Source organism: Canis lupus, chromosome 3, assembly GCF_048164855.1.
Source record: "Canis lupus baileyi chromosome 3, mCanLup2.hap1, whole genome shotgun sequence".
NCBI classification, from domain to species: domain Eukaryota; kingdom Metazoa; phylum Chordata; class Mammalia; order Carnivora; family Canidae; genus Canis; species Canis lupus.
The window spans coordinates 33,187,284-33,205,846 of NC_132840.1; the positions used below are offsets into that span (position 1 = coordinate 33,187,284).

General features: G+C 46.5%; 1 protein-coding gene and 1 long non-coding RNA gene across 5 annotated transcripts in view; one reads left to right on the top strand and one right to left on the bottom strand.

Annotated features, from left to right (window-relative positions):
• The window catches only part of SLC1A7 (solute carrier family 1 member 7), a 42,988-nt gene extending 34,487 nt beyond the window's left edge, over window positions 1-8,501 (bottom strand). The window contains exons 1-2 of one of the 3 annotated variants that reach the window (XM_072820273.1): window positions 8,097-8,501; window positions 2,511-2,590 (exon numbers count right to left, since the gene is read on the bottom strand). In XM_072820273.1, the coding sequence (XP_072676374.1) occupies window positions 2,511-2,590; window positions 8,097-8,273 (257 nt within the window). In that variant the 5' untranslated portion in view covers window positions 8,274-8,501. Of the gene's footprint in view, window positions 1-2,510; window positions 2,591-2,844; window positions 3,151-8,096 lie in introns of those variants that run through there. The other 2 variants (XM_072820275.1, XM_072820274.1) reach the window with 2 other exon arrangements.
• Window positions 1-18,563, top strand: part of LOC140630319 (uncharacterized) — a 43,601-nt gene that overhangs the window by 3,165 nt on the left and 21,873 nt on the right. Inside the window, exons 2-5 of one of the 2 annotated variants that reach the window (XR_012028090.1) lie at window positions 61-320; window positions 2,084-4,504; window positions 13,189-13,250; window positions 14,240-17,311. This is a non-coding gene — a long non-coding RNA (uncharacterized lncRNA). Of the gene's footprint in view, window positions 1-60; window positions 321-2,083; window positions 4,505-13,188; window positions 13,251-14,239; window positions 17,312-18,563 lie in introns of those variants that run through there. The other variant, XR_012028089.1, reaches the window with a different exon arrangement.

The following is an 18,563-nucleotide window of genomic DNA, read 5'->3' on the forward strand; positions in this document are numbered from 1 at the left end:
ATGAACACACTTGTGTAGACGTCCTGTAACCTTGTATTTTCCCGTCTATCTCCCTCACAGCCCATGAGCTCCTCAGGGACTGATCCTCAGCGGGCTCTGTATCTCCAGGGCCAAGCACCATGGGAACACAACACATGATTATTGATTGCTTCCCCAATTCACCTGACAAGTGTTAAGGAGACTGACTATGTACCAGGCACTCCGCCAGACCTAGAGTGGAACCTCTACGGAAGACTATCCCTGCCTTTACAGAGTGTGCAGGCCTGTGGGAGTTGAAGGAACTAGGGAACAAGTGAATGCACACAGGATAACAAAGTATGGTGAGTGCTATGCAGAGAAGGGAGCAGGGCTTGGTGAGGCCAAGTGAGGGTGGTGTTGAGTGGGGACGGGTGGGGCAGGCCTTTCTAAGACAGGGATGTGAAATGGAGATCTAACAGAAGAGGAGGAGGAAGAGATGTAAATGGTGGGGAAGTGTGTTGTGGGCAGAAGGAACAGCATGTGTGGAGACCCTGAGATGGTGGAGGGGTTGCTCTGGTCGACCAGGCCAATGGGACCAGAATGAGTGGGGCCTGGGATGAAGTGTGGTGCAGGAAGTGGAGGATGGCGCAGGGCCTCCGAGACCAAGGTAAGGGTGGAAGGGTTTGTTCTAAATGTCATTGCAGCCCTAAACCCTAGTGGGTTTTAGGTTCATGAAAAGCACAGCCCAGAGGGCCCTTCCAGAGGTCAGAGTGGGAGAATGGGTGGAGAACAAGAACAGAAGCAAGAGGGCCACTGAGGTGACTGCGGAGTGTGGGCCCTTCGTGGAGGGGATGAAGCTGGCTTGGATTCCGGAGGAAGAGCCAGAGCAGTTACTGATCACTGACTGGTAGTGGGCGGGGGGAAGCGAGTAAGAAAGGGTGCGAAGAGCTGGGTGAATGATGCTGCCGGGAACAGGAGAAGGAACTGGTTTGCAGGGTATAATCTCAAATTGCTTACACTATTTGAGACACTTGTTAAACATCCAGGGGAGATGTCAGATGGGGGAGAGGTGGTGCTCAGATGAGAGGCCCCCACGGTGGGTGGGTCTGTACCTGGGAGCTCTGGGTCTGCAGGGGGAATGTCAAAGCTGAGGAGGGGAAGTCCTGAGAAGTGACCACACAAGCAGAAGTCGAGTAGAGGAAGAGGGACTGGGGAGGAGGCAGCTGGAGGAGGATTTCAAGAGCCAAAGTGAGATCAGCTGCTCTGTCAAGTGCATCAGCTGCTGTGGAGAAAAGTCACGAAGAGCAGGAACCCAGTGGCCTTTGGATTTAGCAACATGGGAGCTACTGGTGATCCTCACAGATTCACTGACTCGGTGAATGACTCAAAAGATGCATAAAGAGACAACAACTGGAGCGGGTTGCGGAGTCAGGGAAAGCTTTTGGAGGGAGGGAGGCAGCCTTTCAAGCAGGATCCTTGGAGGCTGAGTCCTGAGAGCCCTATGTGCTGCCTGCGGGAAGTGAAGCTGAGCTGTACCTGACAAAGCGCCTGTCCCCTAAGGGAAGGGAGCGGAGCAGAGGGGACCATGAACAGGCCTCCCCCCCACCCCCCACTGGAAGGAAAGCGGGGGAGGAGCCAGCTCGCTGCTCAGGATGTCCCTGCCCCAGGGGACAGAGCCCATGACCCCCCGACACACACACAGGACCCGGAGGTGTGTCCACAAGCCTCCCTGCACAGAAGTCCCGGGAGGTGAGGATTCCCAACCCACAGCCTCAGAGCAAAGAAGGGCTCTCAACTCCTGGAGCAGCCAGGTCCTGAGACATGGGGAAAACTGAGGCCCAGAGAGGGGTGGGGCTGGCTCTAGGTGGCCCAGCATGTCAGTGGCAGGGGACAATGATTTCCAGGGGTCTTCCCTCAGGGAGTAAAGTGTGAATTCTTTAGCCTGCTTACAAGTCCTTTCAGGCTTGAGCAAGAACACCCTGCCCCCAGCTTCACCTCTATCCTCCCTCACACCCTGTGACCCAGGCCCCTGCCCCCCAACACCTAGCACATGCAAATCTATATAGCCCCAGGCAGTCCTTGCAACAACCACTTGGAGTAAGGCATTATTATTCTCACTTGGCAGATGAGGAAACTGAAGCTCAAGGGAGTCTGGGAACCTGCCCAAGGTTGCACAGCTGAGCCAAGATATCATCTCACAAGCGCCTCCCTGGTCTTTCCCCACGTACTGCTGCAGTGACCATAGAGAGCCCCACTCTGGGAAGCAATCCCTGCCCTCCCTGGTCCTGAGCTATCCGGCAGTCGGGTCATGTCCCGTGATACCACAACATTTGTTCAAGCCACAGAAAAGTCCATTGAACGGCACTGGAATAAGTGGGACCACCAACTTATGGCCTGTGCCACATCCTCGTGACCACAGAGACCCCACAGTCACACTGTTCCCAGGGCCTGTGGTCACAGGCCAGCCCCCCACAGCCAGAGCGTGGCGCCTACCGAGTCCGGACAGAACCCTCTCCCCTGAACTCCCAGCCAAACACCTGCCCCTTCCTCACCTGGAGACCACCAGTGGTAGGATCAGCATCTTCAACATCCTCATTAAGAGCTCTCCAGGAAACTGGAAATAACTAATTTCCTGTAAATACAGGAGGAACTGGGGTTAGAGCAGGTGGCACTGACTTCAGAGTTTCTTTACGGTCTTCAAAGCCCTGTTTCACCCGAGCGCTCCTGTGTAGCACTTGGACTGCAGAGTCCGGGAGGAAGTGCCGGCTTTGGAGCCAAACAGCCTTGGGTTCTTCTGATCTTGACCCCCTAGAATTAGCTGTGTGGCCTTAGGCAAGTTACTCGACCTCTCTGAGTTTTCACTTTGTAAGATGTTGGGAGGCTTACATGAAGGGAGGCACATAAAGCACCCTGCAGAGCCCGGGGATGAGAATAAGGCTCAGTCATCACCGGATTGTCACCCCTCCCTAACCTCTGCACTGCTCACCTGCCCACTCGTGCTGGAAGTGTGTCTCCTGGAGCCGACAGGAAGCGGCAAGGGGGCAGAGCCGGATACTGTTCACAGGTTATTCAACCCACACTGGCCAGGCATCATGAATGAATGAGGCAGGGTTCCTGCCCTGGAGAAGGTCTCAGTCAGGTCTACGAAGAGACTGACTCAGCACAGCATTCTTGAGTCAGTGTCTCCTCCTGCACCGGGTCCCTTCTCTGGGGCCTTCCCCTCTCCCTCCCCACTCCCCACACCATCGCAGGTTCTTGCCAGCCCCCAGCAGCGTCCTCACGTTTAAAATGCTGAAGGAGAGAGAATCGGATGCAGCTGGTGAGACATCACCCAGAATAAAGAGCTCCTAAAGGGGAAAGTTCTTGTATTCAACTTCCTCACAGGCCCTTCTGTGGGGCCTTGGATTAGGGAACCCAGTCTGTGCCCCCCATCAGCTGTCTCCAGAGTCCCATGACCAGAACCTACAGCTGAAGTAGAAGAGGTCACTAAGTCCAGTTAAATTTGAATTTCAGATGAACAACAAATTTTGTTGTTTTGTGGGTTTTAAATTTCTTAATTTAATTTAATTTAATTTAATTTAATTCAGTTTTGTTATTTCTGGCAAACCTAGCTTGAGGTCATGTTCCTGAAGGTAATGTGGGGTGAGGTCAGTTGCAGGGACTTTCAAGCACCAACCAAGTTAAATTTTTGCACTTGCAACCATCTTTTTTTTTGAAACCAAAGCTAAACACTTGGTTAATGATCTAATACTTTGAAAAGCCCAACTCATAGAATTTTGGTACTGAGAAGGGGTTTTAAAGATCTTCTAGTCCAGCTGAGCCAAGAGACAGAGAGAACTTAGCAGTGACAATGCAGGACCAGAAATCAGGCCTCCTTGTCCTATTCTACTATCATTTCCAATGCTCCAGAAAATCTTTACAAAATAAGGGTGAATGGGAGAGAAACTTTTGAGTCCTCACATGAGCAAAAATGCCTTTATTCTATGCTTACCTCTGGTAGTCTGGCCATATTTAAGATTCTTAGTTTGAAAGAATTTTCCCTCCAAATTTCAAAAGCATTTACCTTTGTCTTCTAGATTCTAGTGTCACTTATGATGTTTGGAGCCATTTTTCCTATTCCTTGGTGGAGACTTGTTTTATTCCCTCAGAACCATTTAAGGACTATCAGTGAATTTCCAGTTTTCCGTAATTTTCATGGTGATGTACCACGGCATGAGATTTTCTCCTTTCTTTCTTTTAAAAAGAAAATTCAGAGTGCTGTGCATACTTTTCACTTCTGAAAAAAGTGAAATATGCTCTCGGAAATTTTTCTCTCCATTTTTTTCTTTTTGCTCTCTCTAAATAATTAGAGAGTTTGGATGTTGGACACCTCTGATTTTCTTCTATTTTCATCTCAGTTTGCTTTACTTTCTGGGAGATTTTTGCAACTTTATCCTAGCTATTGACATTTTTTTTTTTTTTTTTTTTTGCTATTGACATTTTTATCTCACATCCTGTTCTGTTTTATGGCCACTATATCTTCTCTCACATCTCTGAAGAACTTAAGGTAAGATTTTAAAATTATTCTTCTATTTCCTGCATTGTCTCTGCTTCATTAGAGACCATCTTTTCTGTTTGTTTAGTCTCTGTGTTTCTGTTAGAAGCTTTGACTTTGGCTTTCTGCTCATATGTAAGTGTGAGGCACTAAATTTCTGTGTGCATGAGTGGAACTTGTCAAGTGACGTCCCTCAAGGAAAAGTGATGGGTGACAGTCTTTTTTACTCTGGATAGGATGGGGGAGGAATCCCCTTTATAGCAGAATTTGGAGATCTTTTCCCTGAGGCTCAGTAAGAAGTCTCTTCTTAGCCCCAACTAGGGGGTGAGGCTGTGCCTAAGCCTAGCTGACAACAGTCTTATGGGGATCCCACCCTCGAATGCAGATGTCCGCTAATTTGTGGGATGCATGTGCCTCATCACCTCCCTGACTCCAACACACACAGGTCACCTATTCCCTAGGTCACGCTTCTCTGGCTCCTTGGGCAGACAGGGCAGTAGAGATGGATGGATGAGGAGTCCCCTAATTACATGAATTGGAAGGCTTAACTGCTCCAATTTCAAAGTTCCAACCAATGTCCCTGACTTTACCTCCTTATGTCATGTGGCCTCCTGTAGCTCTGTGCACTTTCAAGGGCAGAACCTTTCTGGAATTCTCCAAGCCAAACTGACCTGGTTTCTGCTTCTATAGATTCAAGTTTTAGTTTCCTATGCTCTACTAAGAGAGATCATTCAACTCTATCCACTTCCTATGGTACTCCCTCAACTTCTTTTCTCAATTGTCTCCTTTTATATTCTCTTGGGAGTTTACATGTTTAAAAAAATCCCATTACTATAATTTTAGTGGAATTCCAGGAAGGAAAGGAAAATGAATGCAATTGTAAATTCACTATGGTTTCACTGAAACTCTTTAAAATGATCTTTATTTCAAGAATGCCAGGGTGGCTCAGCAGTTGGGCGTCTGGCTTTGACTCAGGGCGTGATCCTGAGTCCCAGGATTGAGTCCCACATTGGGCTCCCTGAGAGGAACTGCTTCTCCCTCTGCCTATGTCTCTGCCTCTCTGTGTCTGTCATGAATAAATAAATAAAATCTTTTTAAAAACTATCTTTTTTTTAAAAAATTTATTTTTAGAGAAGGGGAAAGAGAGAGAGTGCACGTGCATGTGCAGGGAGGGGAGGGAGACAGAGAGAAAGAGAATCTGAAGCAGGCTCCATGCCCAGTGCATAGCCCAACATGGTGCTCTATCTCAGAACACAGCGATCGTGACCTGAGCCGAAATGAATGTTTAACCGACTGAGCCACCCAGGTGCCCCTCAAAATGATCTATATTTTTAAATGAGATACTATTTCCAAAGATAAAATTTGTGGTTTTGTAAATTCTTTTCACAAATAGGACATTCTTCCATTTTCCAAATTGTTTACGACTTTTGCCTGTTGCATAAGCTTACAAAATAAGAAGGGTTTAGTTTCTGAGTCACAGGCCGAGATCATAGAAACAACTCCTGGATTTCAAAGTAAGATGCTGAGAAAGCCAATTCCTGCCAAATAACTGTTCTAAGACTCCACATCCCTTCTTCAGTTTATCTGGCAGGTTAATCCAGACCGGAACACATTTGCATTTCCAAGCAGATGGGGCAGGCAGCTTTGGCAAAAGAGGCCCCAGATGAGCTTGGCTTTTAATAATAAGCATTCCAATTTGTTTTCACAAAATAATCTTCCTGCAGGAAATATATTTTTTGTTGCTCAGGGAAATTAAAGAAAGTAGATTGCAGATTGCTTGTGCCGCGGCCGGTTTAATTCAGCTTCTCTCTGTGACAAACACTGAGCTAGACTCACATTTTGGCTCATGCAAGAACATGTGATATTCAGCAAGTCAAAATCTGACGGGAGCAATGGACACCTGCACAAATGCCTCTGAAGCAGGACAGCCAGCAGCTGGTTACGGTGGAAGGCTGAGCAGGGGGCGAGTGTGGGAGCAGAGTATTATATCAGGTGGGGGCAGGTCTGGAAGAACTTTTATAAGATATGGAATATGAGCTGGCTCTTGACACAGGTAGGACTTGGACAGGTAGATAAAGGAGGGAGGAGCAAGTACCAGCCCTTCAGTGCCATGTGTGCCAGGCATTGATGAGTGCTTGTTTATCCTCGCAACAATTCTAGTAGATATCTAGTGCCCCACACTCCAGATGAGGAAAATGAGGCCCAGAAAGGAGCTAGGATCCTGCCTAGGGCCAGACCTCAATAGTGTTACTCTAGTCATAGGGGCTGGGTTCTCAGGGAGGGGTTGTTTCCCTTTTCAGGAAAGGCAACATCGGATGCCTTGAGCCCCAGGTGACAATCACTTTAGGTGTGGGTAAGCTGCAGGAAGAGAAATTTTATGAAATAAGGGATCTTCCAGGAACCCATCGACAAACACTTCTCCTTCAACAAACATTAGGCTGGCTACTGAGGGCCCTGTTTTTGGCCAGGACTCATCCGTGGACCTTGTCTTTGGCCTGCCTGGCCCAGTCACAGCAAAACTTGTGCTACATCAGTTTAGGGAGGATGGGGGATACCCCCTCACTAACTTCAGCAGAAGCTCCCCACCCTCCATGGCTCCTCTTAGCAATTGTCTATTATCCCCCGTCTAGGCTCATTGGCTGTGAGTCCCCAGCCGTCATTGTCGTCTCAGACTTGGGCCTGATCTCTTTCCCCTATTCCCACGGTCTTGACACCTATCCCGGGAACCCTTACTGTTTTAACAAGGCTCAGCATCATCTTTCCTTCAGTGCCATGTAAGCGTCCCTCCCTGTCCTGTGGGAGACTGGTCCCAAGAGGGAAAGGAGCCTTGCCCAGGCAAGGCATCGTCCCCCCTGGTAGTTACACAGGCCAGAACCCCAGGGGTGGGGGCTGGGGAGGAAACCTGCCCTGATTCCCAGCCCTGCATCCAATTCGCTGCCACATCCTGGAGACTCCTCTTTTGGAGACAGTTCTCCCAGGTGCTGTCAGGTCTCCCCCACGTAGCCACCTCCTGACCCGGCCCCTGCTTGTCCCACCACTCCCTCATCCTGCACTCAGCACCAGATGATCTCTCCAGGCTGAGATCTGGCCCCTTCAGCCCCTGCCCAAGCCGCTCGTGCTTGTGCCAGTTCCCCAGGGCCCTGAGTGAGTGTTCTGGCTGCCCTGAACAGCCTGCTCCACACGCACCCAAACCTTTTAAGGGCCTGCGTCTGGCTCCAGCTATTCTTCTGCCCCCAATACCTTCCTGGGTCTCTATTGTGTGGGCTGCTGTAGGAGGTACTCTCTGATGCCTGCTCCGCGCTCTCCCAGGCCCCGGCTCCCGCTCCCGTGCCTCTTCACCCTGTGGTCATCCTAACGCCACGTCCTGGCCTCTCTCTCACCTGGTGGTGCCATCTGTAACCACTTCCTCCACCATTTTATCAGATCTCACTCTAGTCCTGCACCCCTGCTACAGATGAGAAGACGGGGACCCAGAGAGGCAAAGTGGCTCCCCCACCATCATGTCATCCATGAGCCATGGAGCGGGACTGTGACTCCCAGATCCCTCTGGCCCACATACCCCTCCTCCACGGAGCCCCCCCCCCAGAAGCTCCGGTTGACTGACCTGCGGTGAGAGGCGACGGGTCCTCAGGAAGAAGCCAAGAAGGCAGCCCACGGTGACGGATAGCACAGACAGGATGAGCAGGCCATTTCGCTTGCACACGTCCCTCCCTCGTGCCAGGATGGCACCTGGCACCATGGTGAGCCCAGCCTGCTGGCACAGGGCACAGCACCATTCCATGCACGTGAGGCCAGCTGAGGGCACAGGGTCCCAGCCAGAGGCTCCAGCTGCTCAGCAGGCAGGTGGGCAGAGTTGCTAAGCACCAGTCACCAGCCCCACAGCCATGGCCTTTGAGCTGCCCCAGAGGGAAGCCACAATCCTATTACCAGCTGCATCATTAGGAGCCAGGGACAGATTAGGGCCTGGGAAATTAGAGCAGGCCACGTGGTCTGGGAGTTTGGACCTCAAAGCCCGGTGCACCTCTCAAACAGGGGAGAAACAGAGAGACACTCACTTGGTTAGTTTGATTTTTACCCCGACTTTATTCCAGAAAGAACTGAAGACAAGAAGATACTAGCAGTCACTAACACTGATTAAGCATTTACTATGTACCAGGTGCTGTTCTAGACGCACATTCCTTGTATTAGTGCATTTAATCTTCATACCAATTCCTAGAAGTGAGTCCTATAAGTATTATTTTACAGATGAGGAAACCAGGGCAAAAAGCATGTGCTGTGTGCCAGACCCACTCACCTGCTTGACCTGTGTGAGGTGTAGGGGTCCCCCCAACAACCCTAAAATCCCAACGTTCATTTTTTTCTTTCTTTTTTTTTTTTCTTAAAGATTGTATTTATTTATTCATGAGAGACACAGAGAGAGAGGCAGGCTCTCTGCAGGAAGCCCGATGCAGGACTCAATCCCAGGACCTCGGGATCACAACCTGAGCCAAAGGCAGACACTCAACCACTGAGCCACCCAGGTGCCCCTGTTCATTTTCCTGAAAGTGAGATTGAGACCCCAGGAGTCAGAGTTCCTTGGTCATGGTCACGGAGCCTGCAGTAGCAGAGTGGAGTTCAGGCCTGTGTGGGTTTGATTGGTGCCTCAGTGACAGATAGATGGATTTGAAAGTGCTTAGCAGCATTGTGCAGAGTGTAGGATTTGAGTCCAGTGGATCTGGGTTCAGACTCGGGGTCTCCCATTCATTGCTGTGCATCCTTCACAGGATTACTTTGCCCTGAAGCAGGGAACCCTGTAGGCTCTCAAGGCCTATTATTTTTTTTAAATGACACAGTCCAACCTATTCAAGTCCCAGCTCTGTCACTTGCCATCTGCGTGACTTTGGGCAAGCCATATAATCTCACAGTGCCTCAGTTTCCCCATCTATAAGGCAAACATAATAGCGTCTACTTCATTGGGACTGGTGTAATATCCCGTTCAGAGATGATTTGTGAGAGCAGCGGTCTGTGCCGTGCTGAAAGGGGAAAGGACTGTTAGGATCATCATCCACGTTTAGCAATTTTTTTGTGAAAGGTTTTCTTTTCGCAATTTCTTGTGGCCTGGCCTGCCCTTTAAAGCTAGTGGGAATTAACTCTAGTCTGTAATCTCATTAGGGGCAGTCAGGCGGCAGCAGGGAGTGCAGTCTGCGGTCTGGGGCTGGTGTGCACAAGGGCCGCCTCCCCTGACACAGGGGAGGAGGAGGAAGGTGGAGAGGATGGGGCCAAGAAACTGCTGGGGCCAGGCAGAGGGGCCCGGGTGTAGGCTCTGAAGCTGTGCACAGAGCTCCTGACTGGGAAGGAACCCTTAGACGTTGGTCCCAACTTAAACAGCTCTGTGACCTCATCCTCTCTGGGTCCCGGTCTTCTTCTCCTTAGAATGAGAGAAGAGGGCAGGAGTAGGTACTGGCTCATTCAGTAGAGCTTGTGACTCTTGATCTCAGGGTTATAAATTTGAGCCCCATGATGGGCATGGAGCCTACTGAAAAATAAATAAAAAGTCTCAAAAAAAAAAAAAAAGAGAAAAACAGGCTGAGTGTTTTCTAAGGACCCCTCAGTTCAACAAGCCAACTCTCCAAAGGCCCTGCTCTTTGCCAGTAACTTTGGGGGAATGAGGGTGGAGTAGATACAAGTCTGAGATGTGTTTTTTTTTCTCCAACTCTGATTCTTAAAACCAGGAATTTCCTGATATACCTTCAACTCCAAAGCATGCCTCATTCTCCAATTAACCAGTGAGTTTAGTGACTGTCTAAAAGACAAAATATTCTGAGTATTTGGATTTGTGGTTTTTTTTTTTTTTTTTTAAGATTTATTTATTCATGAGTGACAGAGAGAGAGGCAGAGACAAGCAGAGGGAGAAGCAGACTCCCTGCAGGGAGCCCAACGTGGGACTCAATCCCAGGACCCTGGGATCACACCCTGAGCTGAAGGCAGACGCTCAACTGCTGAGGCACCCAGGCATTCCTGGAGTTGCGTTTCAATCAATGTTCAGGCCTGGCCTTGAGCCATGCCATTGATAGAGATTAGTCTAGCTGTCCACTTCAGCCCCAAGCCTCTGATTCCCATGCTGCCCCACAATGGCTCCTGCCTCCTGTCCCTCCCACTCTGACAATTTCACCCTGTGCCTCCCAGACTCCAGGCCTTTCTTTCCACTGCTCCCACTGTCGTCAACATGCAAAATTACAACTCATTCAAGCAAACATTTTTTAGAGCACAATGTTATGCCATGTCTCCTTGTGTTCTGGGGACACAGCAATGAGGTGACATGGTACTTGCTCTTAGGAAGCTTGTAAGAAAATTGAGGGGGCTCTAAGACTAATTCACACTAAAGTGTGAGTGACTGATGATTAGCTTACTAAGGAAATCAAATCAAAAGGTTCCTGGGTAAGAACTCTTTAATAACTTCCTATTGCCCACAGAATCAATTGCCTTACAATATTACCAGATATGCACAATTTTTAATTAAAACAAGTTGGGGGGGATCCCTGGGTGGCGCAGCGGTTTGGCGCCTGCCTTTGGCCCAGGGCGCGATCCTGGAGACCCGGGATCAAATCCCACGTCCGGCTCCTGGTGCATGGAGCCTGCTTCTCCCTCTGCCTGTGTCTCTGCCTCTTTGTCTCTCTCTGTGTGACTATCATGAATAAATAAATAAAATCTTTAAAAAAAAAAAAAAAAAAACAAGTTGGTTGGGATGCCAGGGTGGCTCAGTGGTTGAGCGTCTGCCTTCAGCTCAGGACGTGTTCCCGGGGTCCTAGGATCAAGTTCCGTATCGGGCTCCCTGCAGGAAGCCTGCTTTTCCCTCTGTCTGTGTCTCTGACTCTCTCTCTCTGTGTATCTCATGAATAAATAAATAAAATCTTGAGAAAAAAAAAAAAAACAAGTTGGGAAATGCTGGATGAAACAAAGTTAAGCAGGTTCTTTACTCCAGGACAGTTCAAAGTCAGACTGTTCAAGTTCAAATGTTAGGTCTATTGCTTACTAGCTCTGTGATCTTGGGTTGGGTAAATTTCTTAGCTTCTCTATAAAATAGGAATAATACGACAGTACCTAGTTCACAAGATTGTGTGAGTCAAATGTGGTGATGGATGCTAAGTGCTCAGAGCTTTGCCTGGTGCCTTGCAGTACTCACAGGGAGTTACTATCAGTTTCACCATTTAGTTTTACAATACTAACAACATATGGTGGAGGAAGTCTCCAAGTGGGGATACAGAATCTCAGCCCTCTTCTGGAGCAGAGACATCCATTTTCCCACCTCTCCAGCACACCACCTCCTCCCATTCGACAGGCCTGGAGCTTTTCTAACACTGCCCACTGTGAGTTCCTTAGCCCTGCCCCTCTCTCTGACCTCCACACCTGTGCCCATGCTGTGTCCTCTGCTTGGAATGTCTTTCCCTCTGACTCCAAAGGCACAGGTTAATGCCCCACCTTTCTTGAAGCCTTTACCAACTATCCCAGATACAGCATTCCTTCTCTTCCTCCCACGGGGCTCTTCTGCTGTCACCACCTGCACATTAACCCCGGTTCCCTTGTAAGTGACTCTGACAAAGAAGTAAAGATCTATGAGACTAGAATGAAGTCTCTGTTACCATGTCACTTGAAAACACCTTGATGGATCACCTTCAAAACTCAAGGATTTGGGGATCCCTGGGTGGCTCAGAGGTTTGGCGCCTGCCTTCGGCCTGGGGCATGATCCTGGAATCCCGGGATTGCATCCCACGTCAGGCTCCCTGCATGGAGCCTGCTTCTCCCTCTGCCTGTGTCTCTGCCTCTCTCTTTCTGTGTGTCTCTCATGAATAAATAAATAAAACCCTTAAAAAAAACCTCAAGAGTATACTGGGGGGCTGGGGGGCACCCCAAGGAGCTAGGAGTTGCCCTCCAGAGCAGCTGAAACTGATGGGCAGCAGGAAGCCTGGAGATGCTTCCCAGGTGACTTGAGCTGCATAGAGTGAGATGCTACGGGCAGAGAAGATAAGCAGTCTTGTCAAAAATGAGCCCTGAATTGCAAATCCTAAGCGCAGCTGCATCACTCTATGGAAATAAGTTTGTAGGCAAGCTGTTTTCATTGTGAGTATGGCCTGAGCCGAAATCAAGAGTTGGATGCTTAACTGACTGAGCTGCCCAGGTGCCCCTGCAGTGCCAGTTTTAAATGCAAATATAAGAGCATTTATTTTGTATGCAGAATCACCCAAATCATACAATGTATATTTAGTAGTCCATACATATGTATGTATTTGTTCTTAACAAGAACAGTGGAAACACCATACAAAACTAATTCAATAATCTTTGTTTCACCTCTTGATACATGTACATTCTATCTGTACATTCTCTACCTTTGGTTTACTGTGAGCAAGGAAGGGCTGAGAAGCAGAACTATACGGGTAGCCCTGTCTTTCCTTTCTCTTCTATATCATTTTCAGTATCGGTGGTTGGATAACACAGGGAAGTTACACCAGCAAGAAAGGACATAAAGTTCCTTGATCATTTGCCTTTCTTAGAATGCCATTGTCTCCTCTCTGTGTTCAACTAGTGATCAAGAGCACAGACTCCAGAACTAGATGACTCATGTTTGAATCTTGGCCCCCAGACCAACTATTTGTGTGACTTTAGACAAGACACCCTGTGTCTCAGTTTCTCATATGGGATAATGATGTTCTATCTTTTAGGGTTGTTATGAGAATTAAATGAATTACACCTGTGAAGCACTGAGGACCGTTGTCTGATCATAGTGAGTACTATATACATGTTCCTATTATTATCATTATTATTACGCACCAGGCATATTCTAGGGACACAGCAACAAACAGAAATAGACAACAGTCTCTGCTCTCATTGAGCCTACGTTCAGGTGATGACATTTCTGCTATATAATTCTCTCTCTAAAGAAGAAATGGAGCATTTTTGCTACTGTGCCAATCCTTATGAAGGAACCATCACTACCAGCAGGTCTGTTTTGATCCAAATCCAAAATTCCCAGAGAAGGTTATGATTCGCCCAGCTTGGGCCAATCACCTGTGGCCAGTCGGGGCAGGGGACAGGGTCACATTGTTTAAAATTGCCACCTCTGTGGTAATCCTGGAGCTGTGTGTGGTGGCAGTTAGAAAACTGGACATACTGTGCAGACACTGAAAATGCCTGGCACATCGTCCTAGTCACTCACCTCTTAGCAAATCATGCCTAACCTCGACTTTCTTTTCCTTCTTGTGTAAATTGCCTAACATCTCCTATAAGGCTGCTTATAGGTGCCCTGCTTAGACCAGCTGCTTAGGACCAGCTGCTCGAGGTACCCTGTTGCTCTGCTTTCTCTGATGTTTACCCTTCCCTCCATGGCATCAGGTACCTGCACACCCCTCCCCTCCCCTCCCCTGCCCTGTACAGCAGGTACAGAGGAGACTGCAGGCCACGTCTGATCCATGTGATTTCTCACTCCTTTTCAGCCCACCGTGTCTCACTTGTTTGCATCTACACAGCCCCCAAGAGTCAGAGATCCAGGGTTCAAAACCCAGGTTTAGAGCCCCAGAGATATGTTTGCTCCACTCTCTGGGACTCGGAGAAGGAAAGAAGCCCAGGCAGGGCCACTTGGAAATCAGGTGCCAAGTCAGGAACAGAACTGGGGTCTCTCTCTTTCCACTAAGTCCTCCCTAAACCCAGAAACACTTCTCAAAGAATCCTGTCACTGGCTGTTAGATTTCAGCTCCTATCTCCTTTATGGTGCAGAATTGCCTCCACCCCCTACACCGCGTGCTGGTAACTGGGTAGACCCTCTGCTGTAGACACACCGTCCACTACCACTTCCTGGGCAACCATGTCCACATTGCTCCCTGCTGCTGCTGGGGTCCAGATGCTCGTGTCCTTTGGGAAGGTGCTGAGGTTAGTGGCTGATGAATGGGGGAGGCAGGATGGGCGACATAGAATAGCTGTCCGCACAGCCATGACGGCCAGTGACAGGATGGTCGTGGGCAGCTGGGATCACAGCTGGGAATCAGATTAAGGAACTGAATAAGAAATGGACAGAGCCTTGGTTTCTGGAAAAAGTCAAGATGAGAGCAATCAATATGTGGAGGCTCTGGGCAGAGGGTGATGGAGTCAGGAGAAGGGCAAAGATTTAGGTTCATGTTCTGACACCAAGGAATGCAACCAGGGAGTCATTTGACCTACCTGAGCCTTTACCTTCTCAACTCAAAGATGACTCCTTGCTTCATGAGGCTACAAAGAGGTTGTGGGACAGACCTCACTGCTCTGAATCTCTATCTCCTTGTCCATGAAATGAGAATATTAATTATACCTAATTCATGGGGTTTGGAGAAGTTTAGAACCTTACGTGAAAAATAATTAATGAGCTTGGCATGTCTAGCTGCTCAGTAAGTGGTTGCAAGCTATCGAGATCTCAATTAAGAAAGCTCAAGCAGAAAGAACAATTTATTCAAAAGCTCTTCCATCTTCCCCCTCTCTCCCTACAACACTATTTTTAAGGCCTACCTCCTCAGCCCTTTGGAAACTGACAACTATAAATGTTTGAAGATACAACAGACTCCCTCTGGAAGTAGTAAACTCCTTGTTCCCAGAGAAAAATGAACAAAAACTAGATAATGTCTTGGGAGCACATAGCAGAAGGGCTTCAACCAGCTGATGGGATGGAGGTGAGGGGAGGAAGGCACAAGGCTATAGGCCCTCAATGATCTTTTCCAGACTCTCTCTCCCATAGTGCCCACCCATCCCTGGATTTCGGGATGGGCAGTGACCACTGAAAACTCTCATCTGGGCAACACTAAGGAAAATCCTGCTGAGAACTGTCCATCAGAAAAGTCCATGATACACAGGCCCCTCCACATCGCCATGCATGCCTGTGTTTGGGTGATATCCCTTTCTTAGAGCTGGGGGTGGGGGCCAATCCTACAAGAAAATTTGGTGCTGATGGCTGGCCAGTGGAACCCTCAGTCAGAGCCTGGCTAACAAGGGATCTGCAGTGATCACGGAGAATCCTTAGACCAGAAATGAGCCTTCTCGAGGGCAGGAATGAAGAACTCAGGAGACCAGCTCATTGACCTTCCCTCCTGGACCTTCTCAGGCATCTACACCACATATCAGAACTGGGCACAAACACAGACCAGTCATCTGATTACATAATTCTCTGCTCTGGGAGGGACGGGGTGCAGCACAATCCCTTGGTGGGGAGGTTTTCCTTCAAAAAGCATAGTCAAGGGGCACCTGGGGGGCTCAGTGGTTGAACATCTGCCTTTGGCTCAGGGCGTGATCCCAGGGTCCTGGGATCGAGTCCCACATCGGGCTCCCTGCAGGGAGCCCGCTTCTTCCTCTGCCTATGTCTCTGCCTCTCTCTGTAGGTCTCTCATGAATACATAAATAAAATCTATTTTAAAAAATAAAATTAAAAAGCATAGTCAATATCCTAATTTTATTTTTGGAAAATAAATACAAATCCTCTCTTTTTTGACTCCATGAACAACAGAGTAAAAGCTCAACAAAATCTTGGCTAGTGGAGCTGTTTCTACCTAACCCCAGCAGCCAAGAATATTCCCAAGATTGGGGGAGGGGAGAATGTTCCCCTGTAAGATCCGCATCATTACCTCTGGGAATGTGAAACTTTTCTGTTCCTCTGAACAGAAGGTATGTGTTCGAAAGAACCCAGTACTCTGATATAGATTAAGCAATGTTTTACATGGCAGTGGAGTTATTAGTTACAGTTTATGCAGATGTTCAACTTTACTAGGTAATACCACCTGTTTTCCAAATTACTTTGACTCACTGATGCATTCATCCACAAGGGGTGAAAGCTCATTTTGCTCCAGCATTTGGGAATGATTAATTTTTAACTCTTGTCAGTCTGGTAGGTGTGAAATAGTATTACATTATGGTGTATATTGCATTTCCCTGATTAATGAAATTAAATACATTTTAACATGTTTGTGAGCCATCTGTGTTTCCTCTTCAGTGAAATTTCTATTCATTTCTTCTGCCCATTTTTAATTCGGTTGTTTGTCTTTCCATATTGATCTTCATATAATCTGGATATCAACACATTATTTATATATGTGTCCTTGTTTATGGCTTATCTATATCTCTTAGTTTTAATGTAATCGAATGTATCAATCTTTTTCTCTATGATTTGTCTTTGCCTTCTTTTAAAAATCTTCCCTACTCTAATAAAGTTATTTTTCTATGTAAATTTTAAAACTTGTATACTTATACTTTTCTCATACAGGTCTGACCAACCTGGCTAAAGACTAATGTAAGAGTCAAAAATTATGTTTTCCTTAAAGTTAGTGAATTGTCCCAGTACTACCTTGAAAAATCTATTCTTTCACTTTGAACTAAAATGACTTCTCTGTAGTAAAATCAAGTTCTGTATATATTTGGGTTCTGTACATATTAGTCAACACCACTCTGTCTTTATGACTATAAGTTTATAATAATTCTTGATACCTTGCCAGACACGTCTTAACGTTTTCTTCCTCTTCAGGAATGTATAGGTCTTCAATAAAGGCACACAAAAATTTAGAAAGAGACTTGTTCCAAGAAAACAATTCTGATTTTTATTGTAATTGTGTGGAAATTATTGATCAATTTGATAGATTTGACATCTTTATGATATTGACTTTTCCAATTCGTGAACATTTAAAAAATTTTATTTATTTGCATTTATTTAGATCTTGTTTCAGAGTTTTATTATTTTTTCTCTGTAATTGAGTATCTTTTTTTTAGATCTAGTCCTATATACTTTATTTATTTTGATGCTGTTGTAAATAGTGTCCTGTTTTACTGCATTTTCTGTTTATGGTGTATAGAAATAAAATATATTTTTGTACCTGGATTTTATATCCTGTTGATTTACTAAATTTTCTTATACTTTGAGGTGTTCTGTGTACACAGGCATATCATGAGCAAATAGTGACAGCTTTGTTTCTTCCATTTCAGTCCTTGTACATTTTATAACCTGTGTGTGTGTGTGTGTGTGTGTGTGTGTGTGTGCCTACTGTGGTGGCTAAGACCTCTAGTACAGAGCTGAATGAAAAATCATGATTTGCGGGCATCCATGTCTTGTTCCTCATCTTAAAGAGAAATGCTTTAAACATTTTGCCATTAAGTATTATTATTGTTATAGGCTTTTTTGTACATGTTCTTCATCAGATTAAGGGAGTTCTCTTTCATTCTTAGTTTGCTAAAAGGGTTTCTACTTTTTAACTTCTTTTCTTTTTATTTTTCCTTTCTTTTTAAAGAGAGAGAGAGAGTGCGAGTGGGGAGGGGCATAGGGAAAGAGAGAGAGAGAATCCCAAACAGGCTCCATGCCCAGCACAGAACCCCACGTGGGGCTTAATCTCATGACCCTGAGATCATGACCTGAGCCAAAATCAAGTCAGACGCTTAACTGACTGAACCACTCAGGCGCCCTTACTTTTTGTTTTTTTATATATATGTCTGTTTCTTAACTTCCCAGCATAAGATTTTCCTATTTATCTTTTGTTATTTTTTTAAAAAGCTTTATTTAGGTATAATTTACATATTGTATGATTCACCCCTGCTAAGCATACAATTCAATGGTTTTTAGTAAATGTACTGAGTTGTGCAATCATCAGCAAAATCCAATTGTAGAACATTTCCACCATCCCCAAAAGACTTGTCATGCACATCTTTAGTCAATCCCTATTCCCTCCTCCATCCTCAGGCAAACACCAATGTGCTGCCTGTCTCCATAGATTTGCCTTTTCTGGACATTTTCTGTCCAGAAAATTCCATTGTATGTGGAATCATACAATGTGAACTTTTAAAATTTTGGTTTCTTTCATTTAGCATAATATTTTTGAAGTTCATCCTTGTTAGTAGCATGTTATCAGTAGTTCATTCCTCTTATTGGTGAACAGCATTGCATTGTATGGGTAACATATGGTTTGTTTTTCAAAATAATGTTGCTATAAACTCTCACGGACATCTTTCTGTGGACACATGTTTTCATTTATCTTTAGTAGGTATCTATGAGCCAAATTACTAGGTCATTAAACACAAATTTACATTGAACTTTTAAGAA